Below are 17,501 nucleotides of genomic sequence, written 5' to 3' on the forward strand. Positions count from 1 at the left end.
GCTAAGCCATGACACCACCATCGTGATATGTGGAATCCTCCCCTAAACAATGGAGCTCCTAGCAAGGCCATACAGCTGTTAATTGTATTGAAAACAAAATGGTTGTCATGACATGAGCAGGAGGTTGTGGAGGCTGGATAATATATCATGTTAATGCCAGCATGTCTCATGCTCATTAATGTCTATGGTCTCCGGTATTAGGAGTAAGCCTCCGTTTAGGAGGGAGTTTGGCTCCCTGGTTTTATCAAGGGGTCTGGGTAATCAATCTGCCTCCCAGGTGATTGGGCCCTGGCTGATGGATGGGGATGGGACACAGTGACGGCACTACTACTCAGGGCTTTGGGATTCCTTCTGTATGTGGTCCTCATGTCGTGGAGCCCCGTTTTTATAGCACATTAAGTAACGTTAGCTCTCTTAAAGTGTACACTAAAGTCCTCACTCCACGCTATAAAAACTGATTGTACAGCAGGAAGAAAAAAATCTAAATAGGTTTTCATCAGTATGGTATTCCAAACAGCTGGTTTTAATTTAAGCTCTGCAGGAGACAGAGGGAGCTGAGAAGGGAAGAGGAGAGATTGTTGATGAGATGTGGTGGTGGTGGGAGCATAAACTGGGGTAGATATGGGCCTTTCTATTCTTTTGGTTGTTATCCTGAGGTCGGCCAGCTTCCAGACCTTGAGGCCCTCTTATCTGAGGGATTCTCTCCCCCACAGAGCGCTACTCTGCTGTGGACCAGAATGCATTGCCCTTCCCTTGCAGGCCAATCAGACAGCTGCATGATACTATCAGATCGTACAGTTCTAGATTCCTTGGTACTCAGATATTAATCTGGTTTCACCTAAGTTCATATGAAGGCCATGGAAATGCTTTCTCTGGGTCTACTCTGCAATCTTTACTTCCAAGAACGCAGGGTACAGTAAGTATAGTAACTACAGGTAGGTTCTGAATCTGCAAATGGTAAGCAGCTTGGTTTGAAGAAATCAACTGTGGGAGCAATTATTAGGAAATGGAAGACATACAAGACCACTGATAATCTCCCTCGATCTGGGGCTCCACGCAAGATCTCACCCCGTGGGGTCAAAATGATCACAAGAACAGTGAGCAAAAATCTCAGAACCACACAGGGGGACCTAGTGAATGACCTGCAGAAAGCTGGGACCAAAGTAACAAAGCCTACTATCAGTAACACACTATGCCGCCAGGGACTCAAATCCTGCAGTGCCAGACGTGTCCCCCTGCTTAAGCCAGTACATGTCCAGGCCCATCTGAAGTTTGCTAGAGAGCATTTGGATGATAGGAAATAGGAAATCTTTGGAGGGAGTTGAAAGTCCGTGTTGCCCAGCAACAGCCCCAAAACATCACTGCTCTAGAGGAGATCTGCATGGAGGAATGGGCCAAAATACCAGCAACAGTGTGTGAAAACCTTGTGAAGACTTACAGAAAACGTTTGACCTCTGTTATATACCCTTTGTTGGCAATGACAAAGTATTGAAAAACTTTTATTGACCAAATACTTATTTTCCACCACAATTTGCAAATAAATTCATAAAAAAATCCTACAATGTGATTTTCTGGATTTTTTTTCTTCTCATTTTGTCTGTCATAGTTGAAGTGTACCTATGATGAAAATTACAGGCCTCTCATTTTTAAATGGGAGAACTTGCACAATTGGTGGCTGACTAAATACTTTTTTGCTCCACTGTATAATGCCTGAAGGGGTGTGCTATATGGCCAATATACCACAGCTATGGGCTTCTCTTAGGCACAACCCAATGCATGCCTTATTGCTATTATAAACTGATTACCAATGTAATGAGAGCAGTAAAAATAAATGTTTTGTCATACCTGTGGCATTTGGTCTGATATCCCACGACTTTCAGCCAATCAGCAGTCAGGACTTGAACCACCCAGTTTATAAAAATACATGAATGGGTATCTTTCCAGGATGAGTTTAGTGAGCGGAGCAGCTGCTCTTCTTGTTGAAGTTGTAAATCAGTTTGTCTCCTTCCAGAAAAGCAAATCCCCATAACGGTGCTGTGGCTTTGCACTGCTCGTCCCGGCTCAAGTCTCCTGATAAGGGATGTCGAGACAGCACATTGCACCTGCATTCATTCTACAGAAAGGTCCTAGATGCCACATTAACACAGATGGATGAAAATGTGTTTTCTTGGGCATACATAAGTGTTCCTCGGTTATAAATTGTACATACCTAGGTGATTACATGACACTTCAAAACATTTGTCAGAAATATGAGTGTTCATGTTTGAAAGTGTTGCATCTTCCCCAGACAAGGTACTTAGGATAAGGCAGGGGTAGGCAACCCTTTTGCTGGAGTGTCGCAGGTACTGCAGGATTTTGGTCCAACTAGGCCCCACACCTGACCAACTGTGCTAATTGATCAGTTCAGTGATTGCCTAAATTCAACACACCTGGTCTTCCAGGTGGGTTAAATAAAAAACCAAGGTTGCTCTGGGATAAGGCATATAGGTGGAACAGCAGTTTTGGACCGCCAGCTCTGCATATTGTGACAGTCAGTCCTAGGAGCACAGCTGATGGATGCTGACAGAGCTTTCGGTGTAACGACATAACGGAAATGGTTATTTAGTTATCATTCAGCTTGTTGATGTGGATGATGTCCTAACATGCAATTCTCTATTGCCCCTGGGTGCCCTTTAGCTACCTCCACATAACCCCTGTAAACCAATTGTACTTGTTAAGGAGTCACAATGTTCTACAGAGCGTCAAATTTGATTAAAGCCAAAGCGAAGACTCAAGTAATCTGAAATGTGTAGCTTCGTTGTCTCCACCTAGACTTGTGGATCCAGTTAGTCAGATGAGATGTGTGTATATTTTATGTATGTATATATTCTTAATTTTTTTTAAACATTTTTTTTTTACAGCTTTTCATAGTTTGATTTGTGGTTTTATGGCCTTTCATGGCATATTTAAAACCATGATGCACTGTTCTACACACCGATGAACTCCAGCTGAGATCCTAAAGCATCGGTTTCAAGTGATACTGGGATTTTTCCTTCTGCCTTGGATTGTCCTTGTGATTCCTTCATTTGACACTTTTCCATATTTGTCTTCAAATATGTTTTCAGAATTTTTAAATGGTTGTCCCACTAGCATGATTGATCAATGGTATACTAAAGAATAAGACTTGAAATGTGTTCTAAAAAACATATAGTGTGGGGTCTCTATGTTCAGTTGCAATATGGCCGACTCTTTGGGATGCACACCCCTCTACACCTCCACTGGCATAATCCCTCATCAATTTACATGCTTTGAAACAAAATCCTTACAAATGTGAATGACTTATTTGCTGCATAGTCAGACCAGCTAGCTACATTTAAAAAATAGCTCTAATCAAGCCTATATGACATGGAATAGTCCAAGGAATCCTTTTGTTTGATTTGTACATGGGCTGGAAAGGCCTGCTATTGGAAATCCCTGAAGCAGGCTTTGGGGGCAAGTCTGATTCTCGTGTGAAATGGAAAGGCTCTATAGCTGTGGGCTGAGTTGACTGGGGCTGTATGGGTGTTGGCAGGGGGAGCGCTGTTCATGAATAGGGTCTTTGACTACCTCAGACCTGCCCTGAAAGGCAGGACAAAGACCCTAGGGCAACGGCTTAGAGCCTCACAGCTGAGCTACAGAATGCTGCCTTCACCCAGTCTTCCTCCCTCCTTGCCTGATTTAAATACTACAGTGGCTTTAAGCATTCTGGAGACTAAGGCTCACATCTCTTCTATACGCCATATTCTCCATCAACTTTCCCCAGTGTTTTTGTTTACATCATGCTAATGCTAGAAGGCTATTTACATGAGCTATTGTGTTGAAACCTTTTGGAAGAGTGGTGAATAATCTTCAGTGAGCTCCTTATAAACAGACTGGGAATTGTTTGTTTCATCTTTATTGTATTTTTCAGTAATGTGTTTTGCCATGTTATTCTGTTCTCCCACCTCCTCCTTTGCTATAATTCATATTAATCTGGGTTTAGCAAAGCCCCTCGTTAAACATGTATTAACACTAGCTCCATGGAACCCCCCTCCTGCTTGTTGTTGGTAATCACAGCTAAGCTTGGCGTCAGGCGGGTGAAGTCGTTCATTAGGGAACAGTTTTTGTTTGTTTTCGTATAATATGGAGGCGTTGGCAAAGAAATGAGATGAAGACTTTAACCTCAAATTAGTTGCTTGCTTCGTTATTTTGATTGAGCTGTGTGCTACCCCATGGTTTAAGACACGAAACAACAAAAAAGGCACAAAATCTTATCAGCAGAGTTAATGGGTCAGTTCAGCCCTGTCCAGACACTCTCTCCCCATAGGGTCTCCTGTTTCAGATGTCACTCAGAGCTTTGTTTGCCCCCCAGGGTGAAGGGTGAGAGGTCAAGGTTCAGGGCCAGTTTGCTGAGTGGTCACCAAAGCCCCGGGTTCACTGAGCACATCCGTTCCCTTTTTCACACCAGCCCTAAGATACGAAAAGAGAGGGGGAAAAGCCACACTATTCTTTTTTTTCTCATCACAATCTAAAATTCATTTTCAGTTTAATTCATTGATTTGATTATGGTGGCTAAATTATTTCACATGGGTGCAATGACATTGGCTTAGAACTTGTGCCTGAGACATGAATATAGCGTCTTATTGCAAGCTAGGCTAGTACCATTGTATAAATATGATTTGTTCAAAGACAAGATTAGTTTTTTTGCTAGAGGCCTGCTTTGCTGCTCTCCTTCAATTACCTTTCATCGCAATACAAAATGGCATTTTGATTTACTGAGCTTTTTATAAACGTCTGACTTATTATTTGCATGTGAAAAGTCATTGTGAGGTTTACGCAAGAACACTTCGTCTCGAGCATCTGTCAAGATCAACAATCCTGTTTTGCACCTCAGCAAAACTTCCCACCCAACATATAAGACTCCCAGCATGTTTGTCCAAAACACCTCCAGAGTTTGCGAGCCAAAGACCTCACCCTCGTTAGCCCCCACCCACAACTCCAGTCTCTCTCCGCCCCACCACCGCCCAACAAATGACCTCCAGTCAGGTTTATTATGCAGTTTCACACAGACCAAAATTGCAGCTGCATGGCGAGCAATCTGGATCACATTAGCTCAGGCGCTGTGATTTATAAATTGTTTCTCAGGCCATAAATCCCTGCTGTAATTGTGCACAAGCTCCCCTCTCCCTTCTCTCCCCCTTCGTTCCTCCATCAGCTCCTTCTCCCCCTCTCTATCTGACACACACAGCTTACAGTGCTCAGGTCATCTCTAATTGTTTGCAGGAGTGAGCACTTTGGATTTGGAAGAAGTTGTTGCATTGTGAAGTGGGAGAGAATTGTTTTGTTTTTAGGAAAGACTATATCAAGATATAAATCATTTTTTTCTCCAATCTCAACAAAACTACTATGCGAGCTGAACAGTATACGCAGTATTTCTAGTGGTGATTTGTGGAGAGTGGTTGGTGTTCAGGTAGGTCTGTGGCAGCATGGTCTTGGCTCTGCTTTCCTGAACACTCAGTGTAATTGATAGGGGCCTCCCCTTAGCTCTGCCCCTGCCTTGGAATCTGATATTTGCTGCAGCCCCTGGTCATAATCACCTTTCCCCTCTCATAAGAATGTATTCAGATTGAATGATAGTAATATGCAAAGACTGGAATATTTTTTTGAAATTGGCAAGGTTAACCATGAGTTGGTGTATGGATTTCTATCAGGGTTGGGGTCAATTTCATTTAACTTCAGTCAATTCCGGAAGTACACTAAAATTCCAATTCTCTTCAATGCTTTTTAGTTGGAGTTTGGTTCACTTTCTGAATTGACTGGAATGTAAATGGTATTGACCCCAACTCTGATTCAATGTCATTCCATTGACATTTAGTGGCCCCCATTCTCCCTGATATCATGAAAATCTCCATGATATCATTGGCATTCATCAGGACTCTTGGCTAGCATTGTGCCTTTTGGTACTTCCTATAATCCCTTTCAGATACAGATCATTTGATTTAATTTGACATGGCATTTATTATCCGTAAAGATTTTTTTTCTTTCTTTAAGCTCACTGAATTTCATTCTCCTCCCTTTTTTGCCAAACACTCCGGAAAGTATTTGTTCCAGAGGTTTTTCCTGACTGTTGACAGGGACTGAGCGGTTCTTGTGTGCTCAGGAAGGGGAAGGTTCCTTGCATATGCTTACTACTCCGTTGTTTTGCTCTGACGACTTGGTGAACCTTGAAGAGGTAGAGGACCTTATGACCCAGGCTCGTTTTGCTCCGTGTCCCTCCTAAAGATTGATGTTTCTGGAATCAGGGGACTGTCAGGCAGGGGACAGGCAGGGTGATTTCCATTGGCCTAAATTCTTCAGAAATGTCACTTTCTTTGGAAAGTGTCATTTTATATATGTTTGTACTAGTGAACATTTGAATATTTGTACTTTTTTTTTATTGTTTCCTTTGTATGGTGCATTTTTACACATTTTGATCTCTAAAAAGGTGAATCAGCAATAAGGGCTGACTTTGTTTGATTACAAATTTTTATGTGAATGTTTTTTTTAAAGTCCAAAATGCTGCCATATTAAACTTGAACAACTTAACTCTGATGTATGGGCTGCAAGTTCAGGCATGCATACCCACAGTGTGTGTGTCAGAGAGAGACTAGGTTAGCAGTGGGGTGAGAGGGGTGTCAGGCAGTAAAACTGAGATGAGGCAGGGCTGAGACTTCAGGCCCTGAGATTTTGTGCCTACTCTCAGTGCAAACACAGGAGGCATCTGCAGGCAGCTGTGTGTGGGGGGAGGGGCTGGTGCTCGGGGCAGGGAAGGGGGGGTGGAGTTGTGGGGGGGGGGGGGGGGGGGGCTGCAGAGTGAACACAATCAACCCTCTGTTTTCATAAGACTTGTGGTATGTGAGAGCAGAAACAAATGTGTTTAATTTAGGCCCTTTTTCTCTCTCCTTCTCCCCAGCACCCCACCTAACCACTCCTCTTTTATACTGACTTTTTCTCAAAGATGCTTCATGGCCTCCTGCCTGTGTCAGCTGGTCTGAGGAGTTATATAAAAGTTGGCAGACTTGTCCTCGTTTAAGATCAAATTTACCCAGAGGTGTAAATATTTATCTACATTTTCTGGAAAAAGTTTATTTTTTGTTTCTACCTCAGTTTAGAAGTGATTATTGTGTAGAGGTATGTTCCCTGTTGTGTGGGGGTGTATGGTGGACTTATTATTGCATCATAACCTGCTTGGCTGGCACCACACACTCTATTATGTTGGTAACCCATGCTGTCTCTGTCAGTACATTTGTGTTTGTGTATAAATGAAAAATGCAGGTTTCATTGATGTAATTTGTGTAGATATTGCACTTTTAGCTCTCTCACACACACACACACACACACACACACACACACACACACACACACACACACACACACACACACACAGAGAGAGAGAGTTAATTTGATTTCTCTCTTGAGCTTTACATTAAACATCCAGCCAACCACTGTTAGTCACAACTAGTTCTGGAGTTAATTACAGAGGTTTACGGCTGTGCATTTCAATGAAAGTAGGCTGCTCCCCAAACAATAAAATGTTGTGTTACTGGACAAACGGTGCCAGGGGAAATTACGTGAAAGGCTGACAATGTCTCCTCCGTTAAAAGTGTAGCATGGCTTGACATTGGACCGCATTAATACTGAGTTTACCAGGGTAGTCTATCACAATTGAAACCAGATACCACATAATTGACTTCAAATAATTGAGTGTAACAGCGTGACTGCCTACTCTCTTTGAATGAGAAAGTGAGCCTCCTGCCAGACACATTATTATTTTCTTGTGGCTCTAATTATACATTGTTTTATTTGACCAGCCTGCCGTTGTTTTCTGTAATACAATTGCTAACTTATTCCAAACTTTCACCCCAACAAGTGCTTATTTTCCTAACCACATCTGATCTGAAATTGCCTTAAAGTAAAATTATACTGTACTTCGTTTAAAGAGACATTCATTGTTCTGCTGTAGCAACACTTGTTAAACTCTGGCAATAATTCTTGATCATGTCAACCCCCCCCCCAAATAAAAATTAACCCTGATACCTGCTTGAGATATAAAAAAATGCAGTCTCATTAAAGCCACAGTCTTTTTCTCTCTAGTAAAACCCTCAAGGCACTATTCAGAAAGGCCAAAATAAGAGGTATATCTTGGGCTTGCACTGTTTGTTTGTGTAAAAATGTATACAGAATCTATTTGTTTTTGCAGCTAGCCTAGTGGAATGAGACGGAAGTCAAAATTCATGAGTGGGGACTTTACAAACAGAACCTGATTTTTATCAGCCTAAATAACAGCCTAAATCAATCAGGGCTTGCAGACCAGTATGGCATTTTTCAGAATATACATGAACTAGTCATATGACACTAAATCTCACTGAGTTCAATACAATTTAATCTATTTTGTTTTTGTGTCATTTAGAATTCCTTACAAATGAATCTAATGCATGTGTAGAAGAACGCAAGCTGCCTTTTTACTGTTGAGCATCAAACCAATTAGGCTCCTGAGTGGCGCAGCGGTCGAAGCGGCGTCAATACAGACCCTGGTTTGATTCTAGGCTGTATCACAACTGGCCGTGATTGGGAGTCCCATAGGGTGGCGCACAATTGGCCCAGCATCGCATAGGTAAGCCAAATTGTAAATAAGAATTTGTTCTTCACTGACTTGCCTAGTTAAATAAAAGTTTAATTTAAAAAAAAAAGTGTTGATGATTCTGCAAGTTTTTCTTTGTTTTTCTGTGTCTTAAACGTCAACTTTGTAGTTTGTAGACGAGCATGGGCCAGTGATGTCACCTCTTTATTTGACCAAGACTGATGGTTGTAAGAAAGCATGGATGGTTGTTATGTTGGATTTATCTGGGACTGTTTGGCACAGTGTGTAACTGATTTAGAATCTTGGCAAAGCCCCTCCACTGTGTTTTTAAGACCTCCCTCATGCTGCCTCCCCTCTTCACTCTTCTCTTTCCCTCTTTGCGCTAATAGTTCTTTTGTATACAAGAGCATGTTAAGAGGCCTATGAGCCTGGCCTTAATAGGCCATGTTGCCATAGAAACCAGTGCACTCTGGATGGCTGACCTTTGACCCAGTTTTTCCTTGGCTGTGAATAAGAGAGCAGGGCGACCAACCTGGTCACAATAGAGGCCCAGAGAGCTGAGGGAGTGCCCCTGTCACAGTCACTTAACTTCACTCCTCCACGTACTAATGGATACTTTGAATGTGCTAGCCATTAGAAGGATGCTAGTGACACTGCTTGAGACAGCAGCCTTCTCGGGGTTAACCCCATGCATAACCTGGGTGTCTGCTCTGGGCTGGGGCGTTGGGAAATATCACCCCGCTATTCACATATCCTACCAAACACATCTATCATTTTTATGTTCTCAGATTCAAAATGGCATAGTTTGCAATGTATTCATTTGAAGGCTTGTGCATTTGGCACACAGTTTATCCTTAAAGGACTGTTTCTGGGGCTTTGAAAGTGAATTGATAGTGTTTCTAGTTGTTGTTGCATTGGATTAGCTCATCAACTTTTATTCAAGGTAATATTTTTCTTTAATGTAAAAACATTTTTGTTAATAGCTGACAACTCCATGAAGGTGAGCAGTGTATATCTATGTTTACATAAGAAATGGTAAATACAGGGTGTGGATATATTCACGGTAACTAATTGTTATTTCCATCAATTATGTAGGCACCATAATATTTTCTCTGTGTAAGTTCCTTCGTTTTCCTGAGGATTGTTTTTATGGACAACTTCCTCTTATAAGGTAATCCACTTTACTGCAGACTGGATAATGGGCTGTTTTTCCACTAACAGCTATTTCTGTGGCCAGTAGCAGCCAAGCTGACCAGCATAACTTCCCATCGTTTCCCTGTCAGTTAACCACTAATTAGCACAATGAGGGCTGGAGTTTGCTTAATAATTGTCTATGTAATTGCCTGTAATGTCCTTAAACAATGGATCTTAATTCAAATTTAGACCATTGTTTTTCATTTTATGACATGCATAGATCAAGGAGAGGTGGCAATGGCTCACATAAGCAGGTGATTTGAGCGGAAATAAACAGGGAGGGACTATGGCGTAAGGATTGGCAAGGCCATTGTGTGGTGCTGCTGTTCATATAGGTAGAGGATCATTAACAGCTCACTCTTAACAGCAAGCTGTGTGGCCCATTTTCTGTTGAGGGGCAAAAGAAAACAATGGGGAGGGGCTCTCCACAAAGTAGGTGATTGACATATATGCTGGAGCAATCCCTGGAAGCATTTCTCTTTCCCTGCTGTTTGGAGAAGAGAGTGTTGAGAGTGGGGTTGATGGCCCCAGCCCAGAGCAGACACCCTGCCCGCCAGGCAGGTTTTCTGCCCTGGAGTGTCCCTGTCAATTCATCTGCTGGTATTGGAAGGGCAACTCCACCACTTTTCAACCTCATTTTTATTATCTCCAGCACAATACCAGTGTCAACATACTGTATGCGAAAAATACGCATTTCAAAAAAAGATGTCATCAGCTACAACTTTTAACTTTATATACATCATCAAAAGTTAGAACATTAAACAGTGATTTCCAAACACTGAAATTCACGGTGATGTGGGTAGCAAGAAATAGGATTTTGGCCAAGGTTGCTCGGCACAGACACACGGTAGCGTTTGCTGGCCGAGAGTACTTAGAACGTCTGAACAGAGTGCCGGCCATAATGTAGAAACCTAAAGCAAACCCATTCTACATGTAGAACCGTGCAGAAAGGACATCCACCAGTGGGTGAACCCTAAAACAAACCCATTCTACATGTAGAACCGTGCAGAAAGGACATCCACCAGTGGGTGAACCCTAAAACAAACCCATTCTACATGTAGAACCGTGCAGAAAGGACATCCACCAGTGGGTGAACCCTAAAACAAACCCATTCTACATGTAGAACCGTGCAGAAAGGACATCCACCAGTGGGTGAACCCTAAAACAAACCCATTCTACATGTAGAACCGTGCAGAAAGGACATCCACCAGTGGGTGAACCCTAAAACACACCCATTCTACATGTAGAACCGTGCAGAAAGGACATCCACCAGTGGGTGAACCCTAAAACAAACCCATTCTACATGTAGAACCGTGCAGAAAGGACATCCACCAGTGGGTGAACCCTAAAACACACCGTGCCGAATGAACGGCAGACCAGCATTTGGAGCAGTGTGTGTGCTCCCTAAAATAGACATTGTAGACATTTTCAAAGACACATTTTTATAGTTGATTGACTATAGAACAAAAGAACCTGAGGATGTGTCAATCGCAGATTTGATTAAACCTTTTCAAGGAGTTGTAACGACACGGCAGATAGTTAGTGGAAAAGTTTGGGCTGTTTTGTCGGTCTCTGGCAGAGTGTCTGACTTACTTTGACAACAAATGTCCAGACATCTGCCTCTCCTCTCCTCCATGCTCTGATGTTGTTGCCTGGCCAGCAGTATGACGGCACATACTTCAGAGATGACAAAGACACTTGGCCATGTTTCCCCCTGCTCTGTGAGAGAAATGTAACAATTAGAACCCAACTCTGGCAGTCCGCATGCCCCAGAGCATATGTTGTATTCTCTCTGTTCGAAAAACCAAAGGGCTTCATCTTGGCTTTTGGGAAATTTTCTGTGGTGACTCTGCCACCTTTGTTGCATCTGGGTCCCTGATAAGTAGCACAGTATTCTACTGATGTCTATTCTGAGTTCTGGAGGCAGAGGGAGGCTGGAAGACAATTAGAGGCATGGAAATGGATCAGATAGTTGCAGAAGTTGACTTTTATTTGCACAGCTCTCACAGCTTCTGAAACTCTTCACCAGAGCAGACTCTACAGTGAAACCAGTGTCTCTATGGAGGCCAACGTAGGCCTGCTCAAATTGTTTGTTTCTAATGAAATTAAGGGCATCTACAAAGCATTACTTGACTGCCTGAAGTTTACTGTAAAGTGTAATTGCTGATTTTAGTTTCAATGGTTTCAATCTTTTACAGATTATTCAAGACTTCAGCCATGGGAATAACCATTTTAACAGTATCTTCCCATTTACCATGTGTTCCTTTCTGGGTTTTATGTACGTGTATTTATTTTGGGGGGATTTATTCAAATCTGTTGACCAGGTTTTTGTGTTTTTAGTCAAACAGAATTTTTCATTGATTTTGATTGAATAAGGGTCCCTTGATTCTTAGCCTAAATGTTCTGTTATTTTGAAGAGAGAACATTGCATTCCCACTTTAATTTGAGGCTTCTGCCCCGAACTTGGAGTGAAGGAAATATCTATATAAAATCTAGACTCTCAGCTTTTCCTGCATGAGGAACACTGACCTGTGTGTGTGGAAAGATTTCTAGAAAGCAGTTGAATAACTCTGAAGCCCCCCCTGAGTTGATCCCCTACCACCTCTCCCTCTCTCGTAGTGTGCGGCTGGTGTGTAGTTGACTACAGTGATGTAGGAACTTCTGATACTGGGTGTGTGAGGTAGACATTTTACAGGGAGGGTTGGGGAAGATGGTCGTTTTGAAGGGGTCTTTCTCTAACCAGCCGCTGCATCGAGTACAGTGACAATTCTATGAAGGAGGCTGGCTCATTTGACATTTAAAAGTGCCTCAGGGTATGTTCCCCAGTCCCCTTAGAAGCTGTCCAATAAGGGAAGGAGGGGGTGGGAGAGCTGGGAGCTGGCATGGTCAGGCCAGGGTAGACCAAATGCTCACAATAGGGCTTGTTTCATTTGTGGAGGGACTTGTGATTGACATAGATTAGACAGTGAAAAATGTATTGTTTTGGTTATCCCTCCAGAAAGCAGCATTCATTAAGCAGTATGCACAGAACAAAATAAAGTTTCAATAGGGAGCTAGCAGCATCTAAAAGCAAGGGCCTCCTGACAGTTGTATGGACTTGGGCCCATTAGGACCTGCGATTCAGCCTTGAGCAGTGTGGTGAAAATGAAGAGGACTGATGTCAACTCCAAGAATCCCCCCCCCCCTTTTTGGATGGGAATAAGGGTCCCCTTTCCCCCCCTCCCTCAGTATTCTATTGGGCCCCAGCTGTCAGGAAACAATACCCTCTGCCTGCTCCGACAAACTCATTCCTGAAAATGTTTTTCTCCCTCTCTCCCTTTCCCCCTCCTGTTATGTCTTTTCCATTTTTAACCTGCAGTCATCCAAGCTTCCTTCCTCCCTATGAACTCAGAGTGATGAATGAAGCTTTAAAAATCTAATCCTGCACAGATGATTGTCAACTCCTTTTAAGCCCTGAAAAGGGTTTTGTCATCTTTCACATGCATGCAGCGAGTTCTCCCCCTTATAGACTTTGTGCAACAGTACAATGTATTAAGTGCACAGCCTTGGTTTATGTAAGATGAGGAAACGTACCATGTCTTATTGTACAATATGGCTTTTTTCCATGCAAAATATATATTTTATTTTAATCTGGGATATGGATTTTGAGAGAGAGATGACTAAAATAGCTGAAACAGCTAAACTGTTAAAACGGTCTTAAACCCTTAAAATCAGTACAGCGAAACAGTCAAAGTTTGCCTGATAAAACCCAAGCCCCAGTGGCAGAGGTTGATTATGGGGACTCTGAGATGCACGTCGTTCTTCCTTCTCTATTTAGCCTGCTGCTGACCCAGCCATTTTGGGGAGTGTCATAGTGAACATAAATTAAACTACGGAGTAATGTGTAAAACAACTCGCAATTACTAAACAGCAATGCTACTGACACATGCTGAGGCAAATGTAAAAAGGCAATGTAGAATATCTATGATACCACAAATGCAGCAGAAACTGAAAGGAAAACCCTTTAATTCATTTGAAATCGTTGGATACCATGGAGAAAATGCACATGTATGACGGTCTGCTGTATTCGGTATTTAAACTGATTCACAAACCAGATGGCCGAGCTCTGCATCGGTCTGAGCACCAGCTCCACACACCGCACCAAGACTGATCTAGAAAATCTATTTTAAACGTGTTGCTTTCAGGAGGAAATAAAACAACTCCTCCATACATGACCCTGTTCCATGGGGAGTTACACATGGGCTGGGCGGCCATAAATGAACAATTGTGTTAAACTCTGTGCCAAAAAAATGGAAAAGAAAACAGTAATGTTTAAGCCAATGATAACAACTATGATAGCAAGTTGAAAAATGCTAACAATAAAAGTGGATTAGTTTGGTTTGGGTCAAAAGGCCAAAACAATTCACCAGGATGCCATAGGCTTAGTGCGGAGACCCCACCCCTGCCTTTCCCCTCTCCTGATGGAGCTTCCTTCCAGCTGTCCCTTCCCACCCGCTAGTCGATGGGCGCCCACAGCTGGAATCTTGTTTTTACCCTGACAAACTGCGATTTCACAGTCCCCCTCCAGTCCGCTGTGTTCACATCCCTCTCCCCCTGCTGCCAAAAGCCGGTGTCTGACTCCAACAGCATATGAGTCTCATACAGGTGTCTGTCAGAGTTATGGCTCTCTGCTGGCTCCCACACCATTTATTACACTGTGGTCTGTTCTGGAATAGCTAAACCATATTTCATGCTATTCATTCTCAACAAGCATTAGCGAGTTAGTCTCGACACATTATAGCAAGTTCGATAATAGCATATGGTGTAAAACTGTGTGATTGTAGCTTTACCCTGTATATGAAGCAGATTAGGTATAGAAATACATTCCTTTTCTCTGTGATCGCTTTCATTTGAATCTATCTAAATAATCCTGATTTCATGTTACTCCTTCTTCACCCCACAGTACCTGCAGATGAAATGGCCAATACTGGATGTCCCTGGAGCTGCTGGACTCAAAGACTCCCGCTCCCCCACCCCAGGACACCTAGTGAGTACACCATACCATCTATCCATCCACCCCCGCTCCCCCACCCCAGGACACCTAGTGAGTACACCATACCATCCATCCAGCCACTCCCGCTCCCCCACCCCAGGACACCTAGTGAGTACACCATACCATCTATCCATCCACTCCCGCTCCCCCACCCCAGGACACCTAGTGAGTACACCATACCATCTATCCATCCACCCCCGCTCCCCCACCCCAGGACACCTAGTGAGTACACCATACCATCTATCCATCCACCCCCGCTCCCCCACCCCAGGACACCTAGTGAGTACACCATACCATCTATCCATCCACCCCCGCTCCCCCACCCCAGGACACCTAGTGAGTACACCATACCATCTATCCATCCACTGGGTCTAGTAACAGCTCACAGCACCCTTCACTACACTACATCATTACACAACAGTCATCTAGTCATTCCATACCATGCCAGGCCAATACATAATTTATCATTAATTATCATATAATTTAAGGTCACGTCCGCCAGTTCATATGCCTTTCCGTAGAGAAGTCATCCGTGATTATGTTTTGGCACAGCCTCTTTTGTGCACCTCTAGACATGCAGGACCTGCTGGGCCTGTTACACCTCATATGGAACCGTGTTTTAGTGATAACACTAGATAAACGCCACTAGGGATCAACATACCATGAAGTGGGGAGAGAAAGAACAGCATATCTTGCTGATCTGGGGTTAGGGAAGTGATCTGTAGATGTGCTCAGAGAGAACCAGCCTCAGTCAACACGCTGTGGGAAAATAACCACAGTGACTCAGCCTGTGACCTCAGTAATCCCGGCTAGACGGGTCTGTTTAGTTTGGTGTGTTTGTCGGATCTCATAAACGCAATGATGCACTTGACAAAGTCCTCATTGAGTGGTGTCAATGGGAAGCTGTTGTCAGTGGGAGTAGTGCAGGCCTTGCCCTGGGGAATCCAGAGCTGCTCTGTGGCTGACTTCACTCTCTGTTAAAATGGTCTTGGAAGCCAATTTAAATATATTTTATTACAATAAGTGCTGACCTGTCGGTGACTCTGTGAGCATGGCTCGTTTGTCCGCTGTGCCCTGTTTTGTTCCTGCCAATGGATTTTATTTTATTTACTTAATATATAACATTATGAAATGCATGGTCTTGCATTATGGAATAGCAGAAAATGTGAATAAGGAGCAGAGTAATGGGAAGTGAATCAGGAGGAATTGAAAGGGACTATTGAAGACTTGACGTGAACACTGAGGACTCTGGCTTGGTTCCATGCTGCCCTGCCTTGGCTGAACTCTGGATTTCTCTGTTGTGGCGAGCCTTCTATATCTGTGCGACGTCTATTGAACCAGGAAGGTCAAATAGAGAGAGACTTATTGTGTACTTTGCCATTCAGGCGTGAGGGATTTACTGTAGCTAATTTTGAAGGAGAATATTTGACTTATTTTAATTGCCTAACTTTAGATTTGGTAGTGGACAGTTTGCTGGTTCCCATCTCAAGTCACTGTCTTTCACTTTTTACATGTCCTTCCCCTTAAATCTTTTCTGGCAATAGAGTATTGGGTCATGTGAATTAGAAGAGGAAGTAGCCATTCTAGATCAGGTGATCTGAGACAAAGGGTCATCAAATGTGTGAGCAGAAGCATCCTCTGATACAGAGGGAGTGTAGCAAAGGAAGGCTGGGCCACTGGGGATTCAGATTGAAACACCCCACTGTGTCCTTACACCCCCCCCCCCCCCCCCCCCACACACACACACACACACACACACACCACGGCCATAAACCCACATGCCCTTCTGGTGAGCTGCTGCCAGGGAGCCAGGCTGATTATGTGCTCATTACCCAGGCAGCAGAGAGGGGGAGCAGGAGGCAGGCTCTCCAGGCCTGCAGGGCCCCAGCACTGCACTAATGAGAGCAATGGGAGCGGATGGGAGAGGTACAGAGCATGCAGAGGTACACGGGGGTCCAGGGATTACTGCCCAGGGGCCAGGGCCAACACCAGCCAGAGGGACCTGAGGAGAGGGAGCCAGGGGACAGCAGCAGGGCTTCCATCAACCACAATATTGATGTATTCCTGCTCTCTTCTGCAAGCACTCATTACATGTCATAATTGTATATTCATGATGGCTGGCGTGGAGACAGCGTTTTTCTCTGATATTGATTGTGGGACTCCTGGAGGTGAACCTCAAGTATGCGCACATGCATGTACCTTCAGAATCTTAAATTGTTCATACACATATGGCCCTTTTACTGATGACTTATCTGCCCTAGAATGTGTTTGTAGAAAGGCATTCTCCCCCTTTGTGTATTTGCTGATGAATTAGTAATTTAGCAGCAGTTCTACAGCAGTAATGAGATGATGATGCCATCGCTGATGATCAGATTCCTGGTGACTCAGATCATCAAGTGTCCCTCACGGTGCCTGGCCTGCAGCAGACAACAATGTCAATTGTAATGAATGATGGAGCTGGTCTCACTTGGACTCCTCTCGTTGTCTTAGTGGACCATGAGCGAGAGGAAGCTTTGAAAAAGAAATTCAACTCTTGTTTGGAGATGAGAAGCCTGTGGAACGGGGAATTCTGTCCTGTAGCTGCTGTGCAGATTGGGTCCATAAGGCCCGTATGCTAATCAGAGCCTGCTCCGGCCGAGATCCTCAATTATTTACGAG

The 17,501-nt window shown here is 43.5% G+C and overlaps 1 protein-coding gene across 3 annotated transcripts in view; it reads left to right on the plus strand.

Moving 5' to 3' along the window:
* LOC139389696 (transcription factor 7-like 1-B) overlaps positions 1–17,501 on the plus strand; it is a 45,656-nt gene that overhangs the window by 11,204 nt on the left and 16,951 nt on the right. For all 3 annotated transcript variants that reach the window (XM_071136586.1, XM_071136587.1, XM_071136588.1), the window contains one exon: positions 14,754–14,837. In XM_071136586.1, the coding sequence (XP_070992687.1) occupies positions 14,754–14,837 (84 nt within the window). The remainder of the gene's footprint in view (positions 1–14,753; positions 14,838–17,501) is intronic.

Source organism: Oncorhynchus clarkii, chromosome 30 (assembly GCF_045791955.1).
Source record: "Oncorhynchus clarkii lewisi isolate Uvic-CL-2024 chromosome 30, UVic_Ocla_1.0, whole genome shotgun sequence".
NCBI lineage: Eukaryota > Metazoa > Chordata > Actinopteri > Salmoniformes > Salmonidae > Oncorhynchus > Oncorhynchus clarkii.